The sequence below is a fragment of the Lycorma delicatula genome, chromosome 5, assembly GCF_047948215.1.
Source record: "Lycorma delicatula isolate Av1 chromosome 5, ASM4794821v1, whole genome shotgun sequence".
Lineage (NCBI taxonomy): Eukaryota > Metazoa > Arthropoda > Insecta > Hemiptera > Fulgoridae > Lycorma > Lycorma delicatula.
The window spans coordinates 141,294,651-141,310,345 of NC_134459.1; the positions used below are offsets into that span (position 1 = coordinate 141,294,651).

The following is a 15,695-nucleotide window of genomic DNA, read 5'->3' on the forward strand; positions in this document are numbered from 1 at the left end:
AATTAGTGTTAGAAATGCTTTATTTTTAAAATATTAATTGTTTAGATGATTAGCCAAAAATACCAGCAATATAAATAAGAATGATGTTTGACACAAGATAAAATCATTAATTGCATCACTTACAGGAAGTAGCATCCTGGAAATTTATGCTGCTGAAGTAATGTGGACCAAGTCACATTTAATTAATTGATAATGAAATTAAAAATATTGATCCTGTTTGACTACATGCAGTTGGCTAATAAAGTAATTGATAACAATTAAAACTTTAATAAGTTTTAAGTGTTATCAACAAATTATTAAAACAAAAAAAAATTTGAATAACTGACCTCTCTCCATGAACATTGAGGTGAAAAAGCACAAGTACCGCAAGTGAAAAGTTCTCTTCCATTTGTAAGTAGGACCTTTATATAGTTATGACAATCTGCTTCTGATTGACCTTTATCTTGACAAAGTTTAACTTTTTCTGCTGATGCCATCCAAAGAGCTTTTTCAAGCTTTTGTAAACTATTAAGTGCTAACCGATATAAAGAATCTCTGAAATAAAAATTTATTAAAATATATTAAAAATCTTAACATTTCTGATAACAAGTAATTATAAGAATACAAGAAACTGATTTGTAAATACAAACCATGAGTATCACAAACAAAAACAAGAAATAATCATTAATAAAATTTTAATTATTTTAATATACAATGGTAATAAAATTTAATTGGTTTCACACCTTTTTATATTAATATATATATATATAAGTTAATACATATATACAATATGTATTAGCTACGATTAGAAGACCAAGTTGTACCTGATAATCACCTTTTCTTTTTTTTTGCCCCTGATTGGACTTTTGTTCTGCCATTAGTTAGAGAAAGTTGCTTCCATTAAACCACACAAATACCAAGAATGGAGCAGGGTCCTTGGCAAGACGGAAAACTAACTCGTGGATAAATCGTCATTTCATAGCACCACCCCTTTTCTTATCATCAACCTTTTCTTTTCTGTTATCAACTTGGTCGATGTGAGTCTAGCCTTACTAGATCCTCCATACGGAAAATTCCACTGAATGCTTAATGTTATGTGCCAAGGTAGTTGCCTGTAAACCAACTCATGGATTCTGTTTCCTGACTGATGGCACTATAATAAACCTGACTGGTTGCCTTGATTGTTTATAGGATAAAACCAGAAACAAGAAAAAAAATAAAGTTGCAACAACTTTATTCATTCTCACATCCTTAGTACACAGAGAGTTGGTTTCTGGCCAAAACTAGGTGAAAGGAAAGGGACGGAAAAAGAGAAAGGATAATCTACTCATAAAGCAGCCACAATACAAGATAAAAAATCACCTCCAGAAGATCCCTTTGCATAATGACTACTTGTACTGACCACAATTACTCAGATCACATATTTTTATCTAGGATGGAGACAGCACATTATTCACATCAATAACTTTGTACTGATTGGCATGAATAAATGCATCAATAAATTTTTTCCCTCAGATTTTAAACAGCCTCTAATCCTATAACCATAATCATGCAAAAATAGAAAAGCCACTATAAAGTATCCAATTAAATCCATATAGGAAGAAAAAATAGGCTGAAGTAAGACTGTACTGTCGTATTTAATGCCATTACTCAACAATATTACAACAACTTCCCAAAATTCATTCAAAATCAACCACTCATTCCTACGCCATCCTTCCCATCTAGATAATACTTTCCTATTCAATAATGTTTCAGTTTCCCTAGGTCATTAACCTTATCAATATGACCCAATCAGCTTATACTTTAAACTCTGATTTTAAAATATCCGTTCAACAAATTTCTCAACTTTCAATTAGTTCTTCTCTCTTATTCTTTATCCTTTATGAGATTATATACGTCCCTGAAAACATTCTTTTTAAACAATATGAAGTATTTTGTTTCACAATAACTCAGGCCTAAGTCTCAAAATCACACCTAATAATAAATATGTGGTCTATAAACTTGTGAAGTTCATGTTAAGAATAACAATTTATGTTTAATTACAACTTTTATTCATTAGTAATTCATTTTATTAGTAAAACATTAGTTTTAGTAATAGTTATTATTTTAAATTTTAATTGTATTTAATTACAGTGTAAATGTTAATAGTAATTTTTATTACTTACACTGTTAATTATAAATGTCCTAATGGATCTGATATTAAATGAACACCAAGTGAGATATAACCTCACGACCCATACATCATCTTCGGTCTAAGTTTTGATTTAATTATAATTTACATATAAATTATTGCATTTTACATGAAAAATATTTAAAAAGGATCTCTCTGTCTGATCATGTTCTAAAACATTTTGGGTTATTGGTAAGGTTGTGTAAGTTAGTTTACAAATTAGAGGCTAGCTTTACATAAATCATAAAATTTTATATAAATGTATCTGTTCATAAATTTAGATAGTATTCTCTATTTGTCATCCAGAAGTTCTGAGTTCAAGTTATGATCAGGCATGACATTTTTCACAAATTGCAAAATTCAAGGTCTTAACTATTGCAAAATAATAAGACAAATATTTAATAAGATAAATAATAAAATAAATCTAAAATTCTGTAAATAAAAAATGCAAAATTAAACATTAACATCCAAACTGAATACAAATAATAATAATAATAATAATAATTACATTTATTAGTAATAATAAAAATAAAGAAATAATGATATAAAATACATAAATAGCTGTAATAGAAGCTTGTAAACCATCTGTACCCATATGACAGATGAATCAACTGGCTGTTTAGTTTTTAGTTCAAATTTTTTTGTATGAAGTGTTAACCTGATTGCACTGCAGTATCTCTCAATCGGTTTCATTAGGCCATTTAATTAAGCAATAAAACAAACACTATTAAATATACACCATAATTAAATACTATTAAAATTTTAAATAATAACTATTGCAAAAACTAATGTTAGACTAATAAAATGAATTACCAATAAATAAGTTGTAGCTTTTAACATAAAATGTTATTCTTAATATACACTCCATATTTAGAGCAAAGAATTAATTTAAAATCAAAGTTATGCTAATAATTTTACATCATTACAATGCACTTCTTAAACACAATAATAAAACAGATGGCCAGTTATAAAATTATTATCAATATAGATAGTAGTAAATAATAATCTATCATTATTCTACTTAATATTATTTTTTTTCAAAATTTATTCATCAGTGATATGTATAAATCTATTATTAATAATTCCAAATTAAAAAAGCAGTGACCTCATTCAGTCTTGACGTTCTAGCAATCAAAGTTAAAATCTGATAACTTTTCATTTGAAAAACTTTGTAAAATAAAAAGATATACATTAAGACTTTACTAAACTTTTCTGGTAAATGTTGTTTTACCAGATATTTACCAAATATAATCCTGTCTAAAATTTAAGATCATCAATGCCCCATTTATAGAATACACCATGCAAAAATTGAAAATTTTTTATACAAACAATCACCAACCGTGTGTGTGCACATGCATACACACACATTGAGTGAGAGGGGGGAGTGTGTGAGTGTATTATATTTTATGTGTAATATTTTTTTTAAAAAAATACTTTTTTTGGGTTCCAGTGTTACAACATATACAAGTAGTATCATTATAATTACCAAGAAAATTACAGATGAAATTGTACTATCTACAAATTCATCCTATGAAAGTTTATTATACCTTGGACTACTTCAAAAAGTCTGAACAAGTTTTCAGAATATAAAAAATGGACTGTCAAGCCTTTATTCAATTTCAGTACACATGATTCACTCAGTACTGTTAGTAATTATAAAATTAAACATTTTCTTTTAAATGCATTTATACAAATACATAAACATATTTGTATGTGCTACCTGACCTTAAAAAATATATGCTATAAATTATTTATTCCTAAGAAGTAAAATATTTACTCATATCAAACCAGACAACAGAACTAACTTGTATTAAACAAGATAATACTTTGGTCTATGAGGAACAACATTACTGAATTTTAGTTATTGTTTTTAATAAATTACCATATTATTTTGAAATTCTTCCAATCAAGTCATTTAAAATTAAATTGCTTCTTTATAATACTATTATTCTGTTAATGAGTTTTTAAATAATAGTAATGAGATACCCTGAAGGTTCTGCATATTCATTGAATATGAACTTAAATTTTACATGCATACTCAAATATTTTGTTGATTAATGAAAACTGAAAACTCTATTTGTTACGAGTTTATTTTCATGTTATTTTTTAATGTTTTTTACCACAAAAATTTATTTAAAAAAAGGGTTGTTTTGATCATTATCTACTTAAAAATGCAAAAAGGGTAGTAAGTAGTGAAATGTACCCATTATAAATAATGTAACTACAGTAACTGTTCATAGACTGTCTTGTTAGTAAGCATTTTACCTAACACTTTTTATTTAACAGGTTAGGACTTCATAATACATTTCAGCCTGTTATGGAACAATCAGGTTATATAATAAATGATATAGTTTACTGTTTAACCTGGATGCTTACATCACAGTTATTGCATTTCATATAATTATTTTTATAGATCGATATTAATATAAACTTGATTTTCTACTTTTTGCTTTAGTTTATTTTTTTAATGCTGCTTTTATAGTGTTTCCACAACTTCCTTTGATACTTCAATGCAAAGGTCACAGGAGCTTTTTTAATATTTTTTTAAATTTCATGAGTAGTACCCCAATACATAATAATGATACCGGCCAGTTTACATACACCAATTTTGATATTTAACTCTCTAACTTGAACCTAAATTTTCTTCCTATGTATATTTAATAAGTATTATTTTCAAAATAAATATCCCAGGTGCCATAACCTTATGACTAAAGGGAAACCTATAAAAGACAAGTTACTCTCAAACACCATAGCTATTATCAGTGCATAATCAGTGCATCCTTCAACAAAAACCAAGGAAGATTGAGAAAAACTTTCTCCCATTACCTTTTCACTGAGCTGAATATACTACACTCAGATTAGCAATCACATTGCTCTCAGAAATGCAGGTAATATTTAGCCTAACAAATAACATTTTCATCTGATATCAAAGAGATTGGACGTATAATAAATACCATACTCTGATAAGCCACTCTGACTAGTATTGTTTGTATTTCAGATGTTGTACATACATCATGGTTATAAGACGGATTAGATTAATATACACCAACAAAAAGTAATATAATTTTAATAAGTACATTTGTCTCCAAATTATAAATAAGTTCTTTATTTACAAAGAACTTATTTTAAGTATTATGACCTTAAACATGCTTTACATGTATTTTCAGGAGAAAGATTAATTGGATGAAAACAATAAAAAAAAATGCAAATCACTTGCTGGGAACTGAACCCCAAAATTCGCTATAGAGTAATCTGGCACATAGTTTCTAGCAGTCCAGAATTGATAAGAAGAAGGCTCTACATAATGTATAATTACTGAAGAAATGAATTGTTCTACGAAATAAATTGTTCTCACAAGATAAATTAAGGTAGTTTACCGTTTTGCTCTTACCTTTTTACCTTAAAATAACAACAGTATCAAGTTATCAGAAACAATTTTTGACATGTTAAATCACCTACATCATCATCAAATATGTTTACTTTTAAATCTTCTAAAATTGGATTTACTTTTATTTGTCATTTCAATTACACACGAGATGTATATTTATGAAAGTATATATCTATTAGTGTTCTAGATTTCATATATATTTATATCTTGGCTACATGAGCTTCTGATCATACCAAACGTTTTAATTCTAAACAGTAGATAATATATAATTTTATGAAATAAAAACAAAAAAATAACACATTCATTTTTCAGCAATATCATTTTACTCATTCTGTATTTATTTAAACACATAAAATAAATTTTGTTATACATTTAAAAACACATACAAAACTATCGTATACAAAAACATGTTTATAGATCACATAAAAATAATGGTTACCATATTCCCATTATAAATTTGTTTCCTTTTTAAATGCTTTTTATAAATGTATCGGACTTTCTGTATGTGAATTGCATAATGCTAATATTGCTGTTTATATTTTTCTTCCTAAACTTTCAAAAAAAAATTTTTTTTTAAGTGTGTAAATTATCAAATATAAATTGAAAGAATTTTTTTAAATAAAAAATTTCCACATAAATCATCATATATCAAGTTCTTGATCGTCACCTATATAAATAACTGGTGTTTCAAATTGTAAAATATCATTATCTCTTCTAAAATTTTGATTGATATCTGGTCTATCGTAATTATAATATTGTACCATATCCATTTTGTTTGGTCTTATTAAATCTAAATCTCCTTCAAATCTCTCATCATCAACTTCTGATCCGTCTACATACTGATTTTTATTCCAATCATTATTTTTATCATCTAAAGAATTTAAACCACTGTATGAAACTAAACTGTTAAATGGTAAATTATGATATTTTTGTTCTTCATAACCATACATCGATGGCTTCCTTTTATCTTTTTCAGATACATAATGACCTACTCCCAACATCTGATACGGACTGACCGGTTGATTATTAACATCATAATAATAATTATTAGCAGTATTTGTTCTATCATCCAAAAATCCCCCAAACATTTTTTTCAAACTATCTTTTAAATATCTGTTGTATTTAAATGACGGGAGTTTAGTAGTCGATCCTGGAATTCTATTAGGTTTAGGTTTAAGTTTAGGAGGACTGCATTCATCTACCGTACCTCTAGATCCAACCTGACGACCACCAGATCCTGTAACATTACTATCGGTGTTATCTGGAAAAAGAAACAGTCTGTGTTGGGCACCACTTTTTGTAATAAATTGTTTAAATTCATCACGAGCACAAACACCGCTTAATAAAAGCCAATCTAAAAACTGCATTAATTCTGATGGCATTTCTCCACAAACTTGGTTTCCATCATTACCATATATAATTTTACTTAAACATTCCACCAATTCAGTCATTAAATGTTCATTAATAATGTTAGTACGATGACATAACGGATATTTTACATCATATGTTCTACATAATCCCAATTCTTTACGCATATTACCTATTTTACCTGTCTGCATTAATAAATTAGCAACAAAATTATTTATATCTTGTGCTATTTTTGCTTCATTACTTACATTTGAAGTATTTAGACGACTTGTAGTACGAATTGTCGCTGTTGTTGCTTTTGGTGCTGCTCCTGCTGTCTCTGTTGCTGTCACTGTCGCTCCTGTCATTGAGGAACTATGTATTACAGCTGCAACTTCAGCCATCTTAGGTATGGTCATACTCGTAGCAGACACAGGATTACGAGAATCAGCAGACATTAAAATTTTATTGGTTGATGCTACAGACTGTGAAGCATCTTTGGTCAAATTGATATCATTCGCACTCACCCTGGCCACATCCACTTTCAAGGAAGAAACAGAATTGTTCAATCCAATAGTGGTTTGAGTAAAATTTGAATATTCTGATGCCGATGCTATAATTGATGTCATAGATGTCGACAAAATATTTCCTACACCTAAAACAGCATTAGCAACAACAACAGGAATTTCACCACCATGTAATTTTTCATTACTTCGTTGGAAAGGATAAGGATTAATAATATTATAACCATTATTAAACGATGATCTACTGCTGTCTTGTTTCCGTCGTTTTCTATATCTATTTACTTTATTAGAAAAAACATATTTTTTATTATTACCTTTAAACCCTATATTATTATTACTATTACTACCTCTTGAATGCTTACTTAATTTCTTCCTATCAAAATTATCCTCTCTAGCAGTACCTTCATCCATTTTATCATTATGATTATTCAATAGTAATCGATTTTCATTAGAATTGTAAATAAAATTATCATTATAATTTTTATTTTTATTTCTAGTATTAATGTCAACATCATCGTTCAACTTATGTAACGATCTTTTATGTTTTGCATCAGAACCGTGCGACAAATGTTTATTACTAGACAGCTGTTTACTCAGATTTTTATCCTTTCTTTTTAAAGATGCATGTAAAACATTATTATTAGTAATATGTTTTTCATTATTAACCTTATTTTCATTTCTATTTTTATTACCAATACTACTACTACTGATTACATTATCTTTATTATCATTATTCTTTCTTCCATATTCTCCACTATCGTTATCCTCATCATCATTATCATCATCATCATCATCGTTATCTTCATCATTATTATTATTATTACTATTATCATCATCATCACTACTTCCAACAATTTTATAATTCATATCATCGATATTATTACCATTATGAATACTGTTATTAATACTAGATTTTTTCCCCATAGATTCATCATTAAAATTATCAACATCATTTTCACTGTTCGATTTTAGTATGTTATTTTTCTCTAATAAATCACTTTTACGAGGTTTACTAGAATCACAAGATACACTGCCACCTTTTTTAACATAATAATTATTATCTTCATCTTTGTTATCAGAATTTGTATACTGAACATTAATAATATGTCCTGTATTTTTATCCTGCATTTCAATATTTAAATCGTTGCTATCTGCATCATAGTTCTCTTTATGATTACTATTATAATAATCATCATTGTTATTGTTATGATGCAGAGAGGATGATCTTTTTGTATTTTTAAAATCACTATCTACATATTTAATTCGATTTAATGCCTCGACAAGATGCTTCTTAAAATCAGGTTTATCAAAATTGTACAATAATTTATGATCATTGTAATCATCTAACGAAGTATATAAATCGTCCATAGCTTTGTCATTGCTATCGTATACTGTACTTCTTCTATTGGAATCATCTCTGACATATCTTCTTGAAGCTTCTGGATGATTAAATATCTAATAAAAATTACAACAATATAAGGTTAAATAAAAATTTAGTAATTTTATAATATTCAGCATTTAAACTAATTAATTATACTCGCATGTTTTAATAATTACATAATTAATCATGTAAACTTATAGAAGCCACTTAATGCAGATGATCATACTAAGGTGTAGAGAACACTATAAAAATTTGCAAGTTTAGTATTGACTATCGCTTAAGATATTTTATGCTATAATTATGATGTAAATATTTATCAAAGGATGCTGAGAAAAGTTTTAATTACTCGTAATTACATAAATTAGTGATAAGGAAATCACTAATTTCCTACACCTACATTACAGTTATTGATAAAAAAGAAAGTGGTTGAGGGAAGAATACAACGATATTAGGCTCTAGAAAAGAAAGGGTGGTGGTATGATGTGATGTTTAAAAAGGTGAAGAGCATTAAGTGGGATAAATGAAAAGGATATGGTAAATGAAAAGGAACCATTTAGATAAAATGCAACATAAGGAGAAAGAAATAAGAGAAAGAAGAAAGGAATATGTATGGGACTGTATATGAGAAGAATGAAATCGGAGGAACTAAATATAGAAAAGGAATGGGCAGTAGCTGAAGAAGATAAAAGACCATAGATATTGAATGCAAAGTACAGAAAGCAATTGAAGTAATGAAGAATAAAAAATTGGCTGTAGTAGATTAACTTCCCATAGGATTTTATAAAAGCTTTAAGGAGGAAAGAGTGGAAGAAATAATTAAATTGTTTAGCAGGATATGCCACACATGAGAATGGCCTGAAGACTTTGTGAAAAAGGTGATGGTACCAATTCCCAATAGAACACACAGAAAACGTACAAAACAATAAGTTTAATTGCCCATATCACCAAAAAAATTATTAAGACTTCAAATCCAAAGGTTGGTAAAAATAATAAAACAAAGTAGAGATGAAAAATTTGCCTTTAGGAAAGGGAAAGGAAACAGAAATGCAATCAGGCTAGTAAGGTTTGTCGAAGAAAGATATTTGGAAAAAAGAAGAAGAATGAGTTTTTATTTCATAGATTCAGGGACGGCATTTGATAGAATCAATTTAAAGAAAATGATGGAGAATCTTAGAAAAAAGTAGAATGAGTCAGAAGATTAATTAAACAATTATACATGAGAAAAACAGCAACAATGAAAGTAAGAATTTGACTGACTGGGTGACTAAGTCAAGTGTTAGGTAAAGGTGCTGCCTCTCACTGACACTGTTCAACATTTACGTTGATGTGGTACAGTACATTACAGTTAATAAATATAGGAGGATGAAAAATTAAGATCCATAAGGTTTGCTTATGACATGGTAATTCTAGCTGATGGCACATGCACACAAATATTTCAAAAACTGTAAACAGCTCTGGAGGAGGGAAATGACAGTAAAGAACAAATAAGATTTTATGGTAAGGTCAAGTGAAAGAATAGAAAACGTTAAAAATTACAGATAGTTGGAGGACTATGTATGGAGCGTCTGGTTACATAGAAGTGAAGCATGGATGATGTGAAAAAGTTAGGGCAACTGGATTAAAATTTTTTAGTGAGGATAACTTATTAAAAAATTTTAAAAACCTTACATGAACTAATAAAAACAAAAAAAAAAATTGAACACTGTAGAACAGGATTCTTTTTTAAAGATAATGCTTATCTTCCTGTAAATGCGTCAGTTCAATAACTATAGAAATTTCAGTTGAAAATCACTAATTACCTTTCCTATATCTCTGATTTCATATTAATTTAATTAGCATATTTTTCTCACTGAATAAGTCAACAGTGATTAAAGTAATATATACATACAAGTATTTTTAAGTATTTTTTCCTTTCTTTTGATTTCAGTGAGCTAAAAGATCACATAAAATTTCATTTATTTTTCCACACATTTTTCCATTCTTCCTTTGAATTTTATCTTTTTTTGTGAGTATATTTTGCTATTCTTTTTTTGGGAGGAGGTTTGTTCCAAAATAGTTTCATGTGTTTGATCATTTCACTAAGATCTTTCTCTATTTTTAAAATCATCAACAATTATTTTTCCTTTAAATCTTCAAAGATTTTCACAAACCATAATTCCACTTTTTTATTTGCAAAAGGGATCAATTAATTTCTTTGTTAATCTAATATTCATTTTATGAAAGTGGCCACAAAATTGGAGTCTTTTCCTTTTATAGAAGCTAATTTATTTATCTTTACACTACTTTTTCCTCCAGTTTTATTTCATAACCAGGTTAAAAAAAAAAATACTGATTTTTATTTTATAATCACCTTGGTTCAACAGTATGACAGACTGATGACAATTCGGTCAATCTTGTTCAGCTTTAGATTAACCATTCCAATAACAGTGTCACACACTATGATCAAATGACATGAGTTTAAAAATGAAAAAAAAATCACCCAATAGTGTTATATAGCAATTAGAAGTTCACGACTTTTATAAGTTAGTACATCTACTAAACCTCTTATAAAAAAAGACCTATTATTAAGATGAACTTAGTAGCTTTATTATTTTCTGATAAAAAATATTTTTCAAGTAATTAAACTTAATTATAGTTTTGATACCTTTAAGTTTATCTCAATTATACACTCAAACTCCTTTTAGAGTAAAATATTCAATTTTATTGTAAAAATTACTATTTTATATGGTGTACAATCTGAACATAATGAATTTTTTTTTTTGAAACTATCTGAATATAACAGGTTGCGATAGAAGAAAAGAAATACAATATTTTATTGAGAACACACAAATTGACGGAAAATATTGTAATCAAATGTCAAGTTCATATACATTGAAGAAATAATAAACTGTCAATTCAAATGAAAAATTATTATAAAATTAAATAATTAAAGCAGATCAATACATGGTAACACTGGATGTATTCAGATTTTTGCATTAAAAAAAATTTGAAAAAGCAACTTCTACTTCGAGTAGCCTTTTGTGGTTATAAATGAAAAACAAGTGCTAACTTCTGAAAAAGCCTTCATCAACATAAAACAAGAAAGAGACTTCTTTGGATATTACTTACACATTATCTCAAGTCAATCATTTAAGATAACATTAAGTCTTTTCCATCTGATAAGTTCCAAAAATTGAAAATTTTAAAGATATGTAATTTGAAATTTTGAATATGTGGAGAATTAAATTCATGTGCTAATTTTTTTAAATATTTTATTTTTTTATTTAAAAAAAAAAATAAAAATCCACTAATCTTTTAAAGCACTTGTACTTAAATTACAAATTATAATGCCAATCCTCCAATTTCTGTGGCAGACTAGTAGCATCTCAGTCTTTCATCAGGGATCCCAGGTTTGAATCCTGGTCAGGCATGGCATTTTTCATACGCTATAAAATTTCCATTTCAAATTCCCATGTACAAGCTTCAAAGTTTATATGATGAATTAATCATCAAAAAAAAAGTTATCATGATATCATCACCTAATGAGATATTTTTTTTTTAATATAAAAATTAACCTTACCTTTACTATATTTCCAACAGTCAATGATATTAATACATTAAGCATAAACAATAAAATTACAAGGCATAACAATCTTCCCATTAGTTCAAAAACTCCTGCGTTATAAAATATACACAATATTATCTGAAATTAATAACACTTTTTAAGATAAATAAAATTGAAAAAGTTATTAGCTTCAATTTTTTTTATATATTTATATATGTATACAGTTTATACAACTATTTTTTTTTATTTATTAGTTTAGTGGGTAGCCTACTGATTAATATAACACTTCGGCCAAGTTAAGGTAACTGAACTAAAGAAAAAAAAATCAATAGAGAAAAATTAAAAAAAAGTTTAACACAGGATTTAGTTACCTAATTTTTTCATTATTTATGTTCAATCAAATTTCATTTGATTATGTTATGTTTTATGTTACTCCACACTTAAAATTTAAAGAAAACTTTAAAATAAAATTTAAAAAATACTACACAATCAGCACTGGTTTCTTTTGACAATTTCTTTGAAAAGGAAATGAAGTATTAGCAATTAAACTTGAATAGATTCCATAAAAATAAAAGTAACTTCCAGGATGACATATAAAAGAATATTTATTAAAATGAATCATAAACAATGTATCAACATAAACCATGTTATGGTTTATGTTGATAACCCATACTAGGTGGTGAGATAAACTTACCAAAAAATTAACTGATTATGGCATGAAAGATTATACATAATCCATTTTCAGATATGGAAAAATTTTGGTAAAATTTAAATTTCAATGAATGTACTTTTAAATTGAAAAATTAAAATGTTAGAAAGATATTTAAAAAACACACTATTTTTGTAGATCATTATTTTGCCTTAAATTGCATACACCAACAATTTTTATTCTCAATTTACAATTTTAGAATCAGGACAAACAAGTAATAAACATAAATTCTCACAATGCTATGAGCATTAACTTTGTTTTTTACCTCCTTACTTGACTTCTTTTTTGGAGAGGCAGGCGGTTCTACAATGAGTTAACAAGACTGCACATGAATTGTTGAAATACAAAGTTTAATACAGTATTTATACATTTTTTGAAAGAACAACTCATTTAATATTTTTATAAAATTTTACAACTAGCGATCTCTAAAATGGAGGACTAATATCGACCTTTCATCTGGAATGTCTCAAGTTTTAAATCCTAAACCAGATTGGAAAATTTCTTACAGTAAAATATTCATATTTCCACAAATAAACTTTACTTATGTAATCGAAAAACGAAAAAAAATACTAAGCATACGTTACATTCATAACTTTTATCTTCCTCCTATTTCAACTTTACCACAGCCCTTTAAAATAAACAGAAGAGAACGGATACAGTAATGAGAAAACTAAATTTGTAGTTCATGTATCAAAGCAACAGTATCGATCTACTTGAGGCAGAAACATAGCAGAGTACAATTTTCCATTATTTCTTTTATATATATATATATATATTTGGGCCTATTAACAATAACACACTTAATTTTATAAAGAAATATAACAAAAGGAAGCAGGCTTTTACAGGCCATATTTTGATGACTAGTAATAACATAAAAGAATATATCATGATACAATTAAATAAAATTTAAACAATGCAGACCAGACTTACAAAACTGTTAATTAATCAAGAAGAAATCTTTGAAAAGAAAAATCTGTATCAACACACCAGAAGGCTGAGGTAGATTTCACCAGTGCTAAATAGTGGATAGAAAAGATTTCCACCTTGAAGTTAAAAAGACTTCAAATTTACTCAATACGAAAATGGTTGCATGTGAAAAAAGTTTCACATGTTTAGCATACGACAAGCTCATCTTACAATTCCAGCAACATTTTCGTGAATCCTTATAGTAAGGGTTGATTACATCAAAAATTGATAATGCTGTTCAGAGGACTAATGACCACTTTAAATGGATTCGATACTGTGCCTATTAAGGAAGGTATGATTTTTTTGTCTTCGAAATCCCATTTTTTCCACCCCCTAGGCCAATGGTTGGTGATATCAAAAAGTTTTACTTATATAAGTTTTAGGCCCTTATCCAAAGAATAGTAGGAACTTTAAACGAATTCGATATTTTAGTTAAGAAAATTATAGCGATATTTTGTTTTTTCGAAAAAGCCCCCCATTTCCACCCCCATGGTCTGACTTTATTCATAAACGATCCGATCGAGATTTTGGGTCGTTATATTTTATGTATCAATTTGAAAGTGATTGGCGCAAAATTACAGCAGTTATCTTGTCCATAAAAAAGTATATATAAACTTTTGGATTGACGGCTGTTTTGGGATCTAGGTGATGTGAAACACGAAAATATATCAAAATTTTTCAGAAGTCGAATCATGGTACCCATTACAATAGGTAGCTTTCTTATGAAATCTGCCTAACAAAGGGTTTCTTTTAAAATAAGAATTCAAGGAAAATGCCAGCGAGAGACTTTAAATGTATGGCAGGAGAGGTTAAATGTATGGAAGGAGAGGTTAAAGTGTTAAAGCGATTCATAGGTTGCCAAAACAAAAAATAGATTAATAAAAACAGACAGATAATAAGGATAAAGAGTATAAAAATTGTATTTACTTAAAAATACCACAGCAAAGAAAAAATGAGATGAGATGAGACAAATTGCCTCAAGAAAAATAATTAACAGTCAAAAAAGGAAACTGAGCAATATGTGTCATATGTTCAATGAAATATACAAGAAAATCTAAAATTAATACTGTAATAGGTATTTTCTTCCCTAAAGTATTTTAACTTCAATATATATATATATATATATATATATATATATATATATATATATTCAGTTCGCATCATGGATGTGTGGGTTACTTAGGTGGTTTTGCGTGGTATGTGTTTTTTGTGTAGTTTTTTTTACTTTAGTTGTGGTTGAATTCGGCTTTAGAAGGTTATGTGAATTATCTTTCTTGTTTATTTTTATATGGAATATTTATGTCATTTCGCATTTGTTACTGTAGATATTTTTTCTTGAATATTATTTTATAAGTCTTTTATATACGTCGAAGGTTTAAGATGAGTTCTGCCAACAGAAGCAATCCCTCCTTAAGTTTCAAGGGTTAAAATGTGCAGTAATGTCTGGTATAGTTATTTGTATTCTATGTGATAGTGAGTACCACAAAAGGGATTTTAGTAGAGAACAGCATGTGAAATATATACTGAATTCTTTAGTTATGCGTGAAGATCATAATATTGTAGACCTAACACCTCACTAAATTTTAAAGATCCACGTAGGATTATAATTACATTTGAAGCAAGAAATTAAAGAATTAAAGGAAATACATGTTCAACCAGAAAATGAGTGTAAACAACCTAAATGTAA

At 27.7% G+C, this 15,695-nt stretch overlaps 1 protein-coding gene across 1 annotated transcript in view; it reads right to left on the minus strand.

Moving 5' to 3' along the window:
* Positions 1 to 15,695, minus strand: part of Sema5c (Semaphorin 5c) — a 174,711-nt gene that overhangs the window by 37,687 nt on the left and 121,329 nt on the right. The window contains exon 4 of the mRNA XM_075367215.1: positions 327 to 534. Within this exon, the coding sequence (XP_075223330.1) occupies positions 327 to 534 (208 nt within the window). The remainder of the gene's footprint in view (positions 1 to 326; positions 535 to 15,695) is intronic.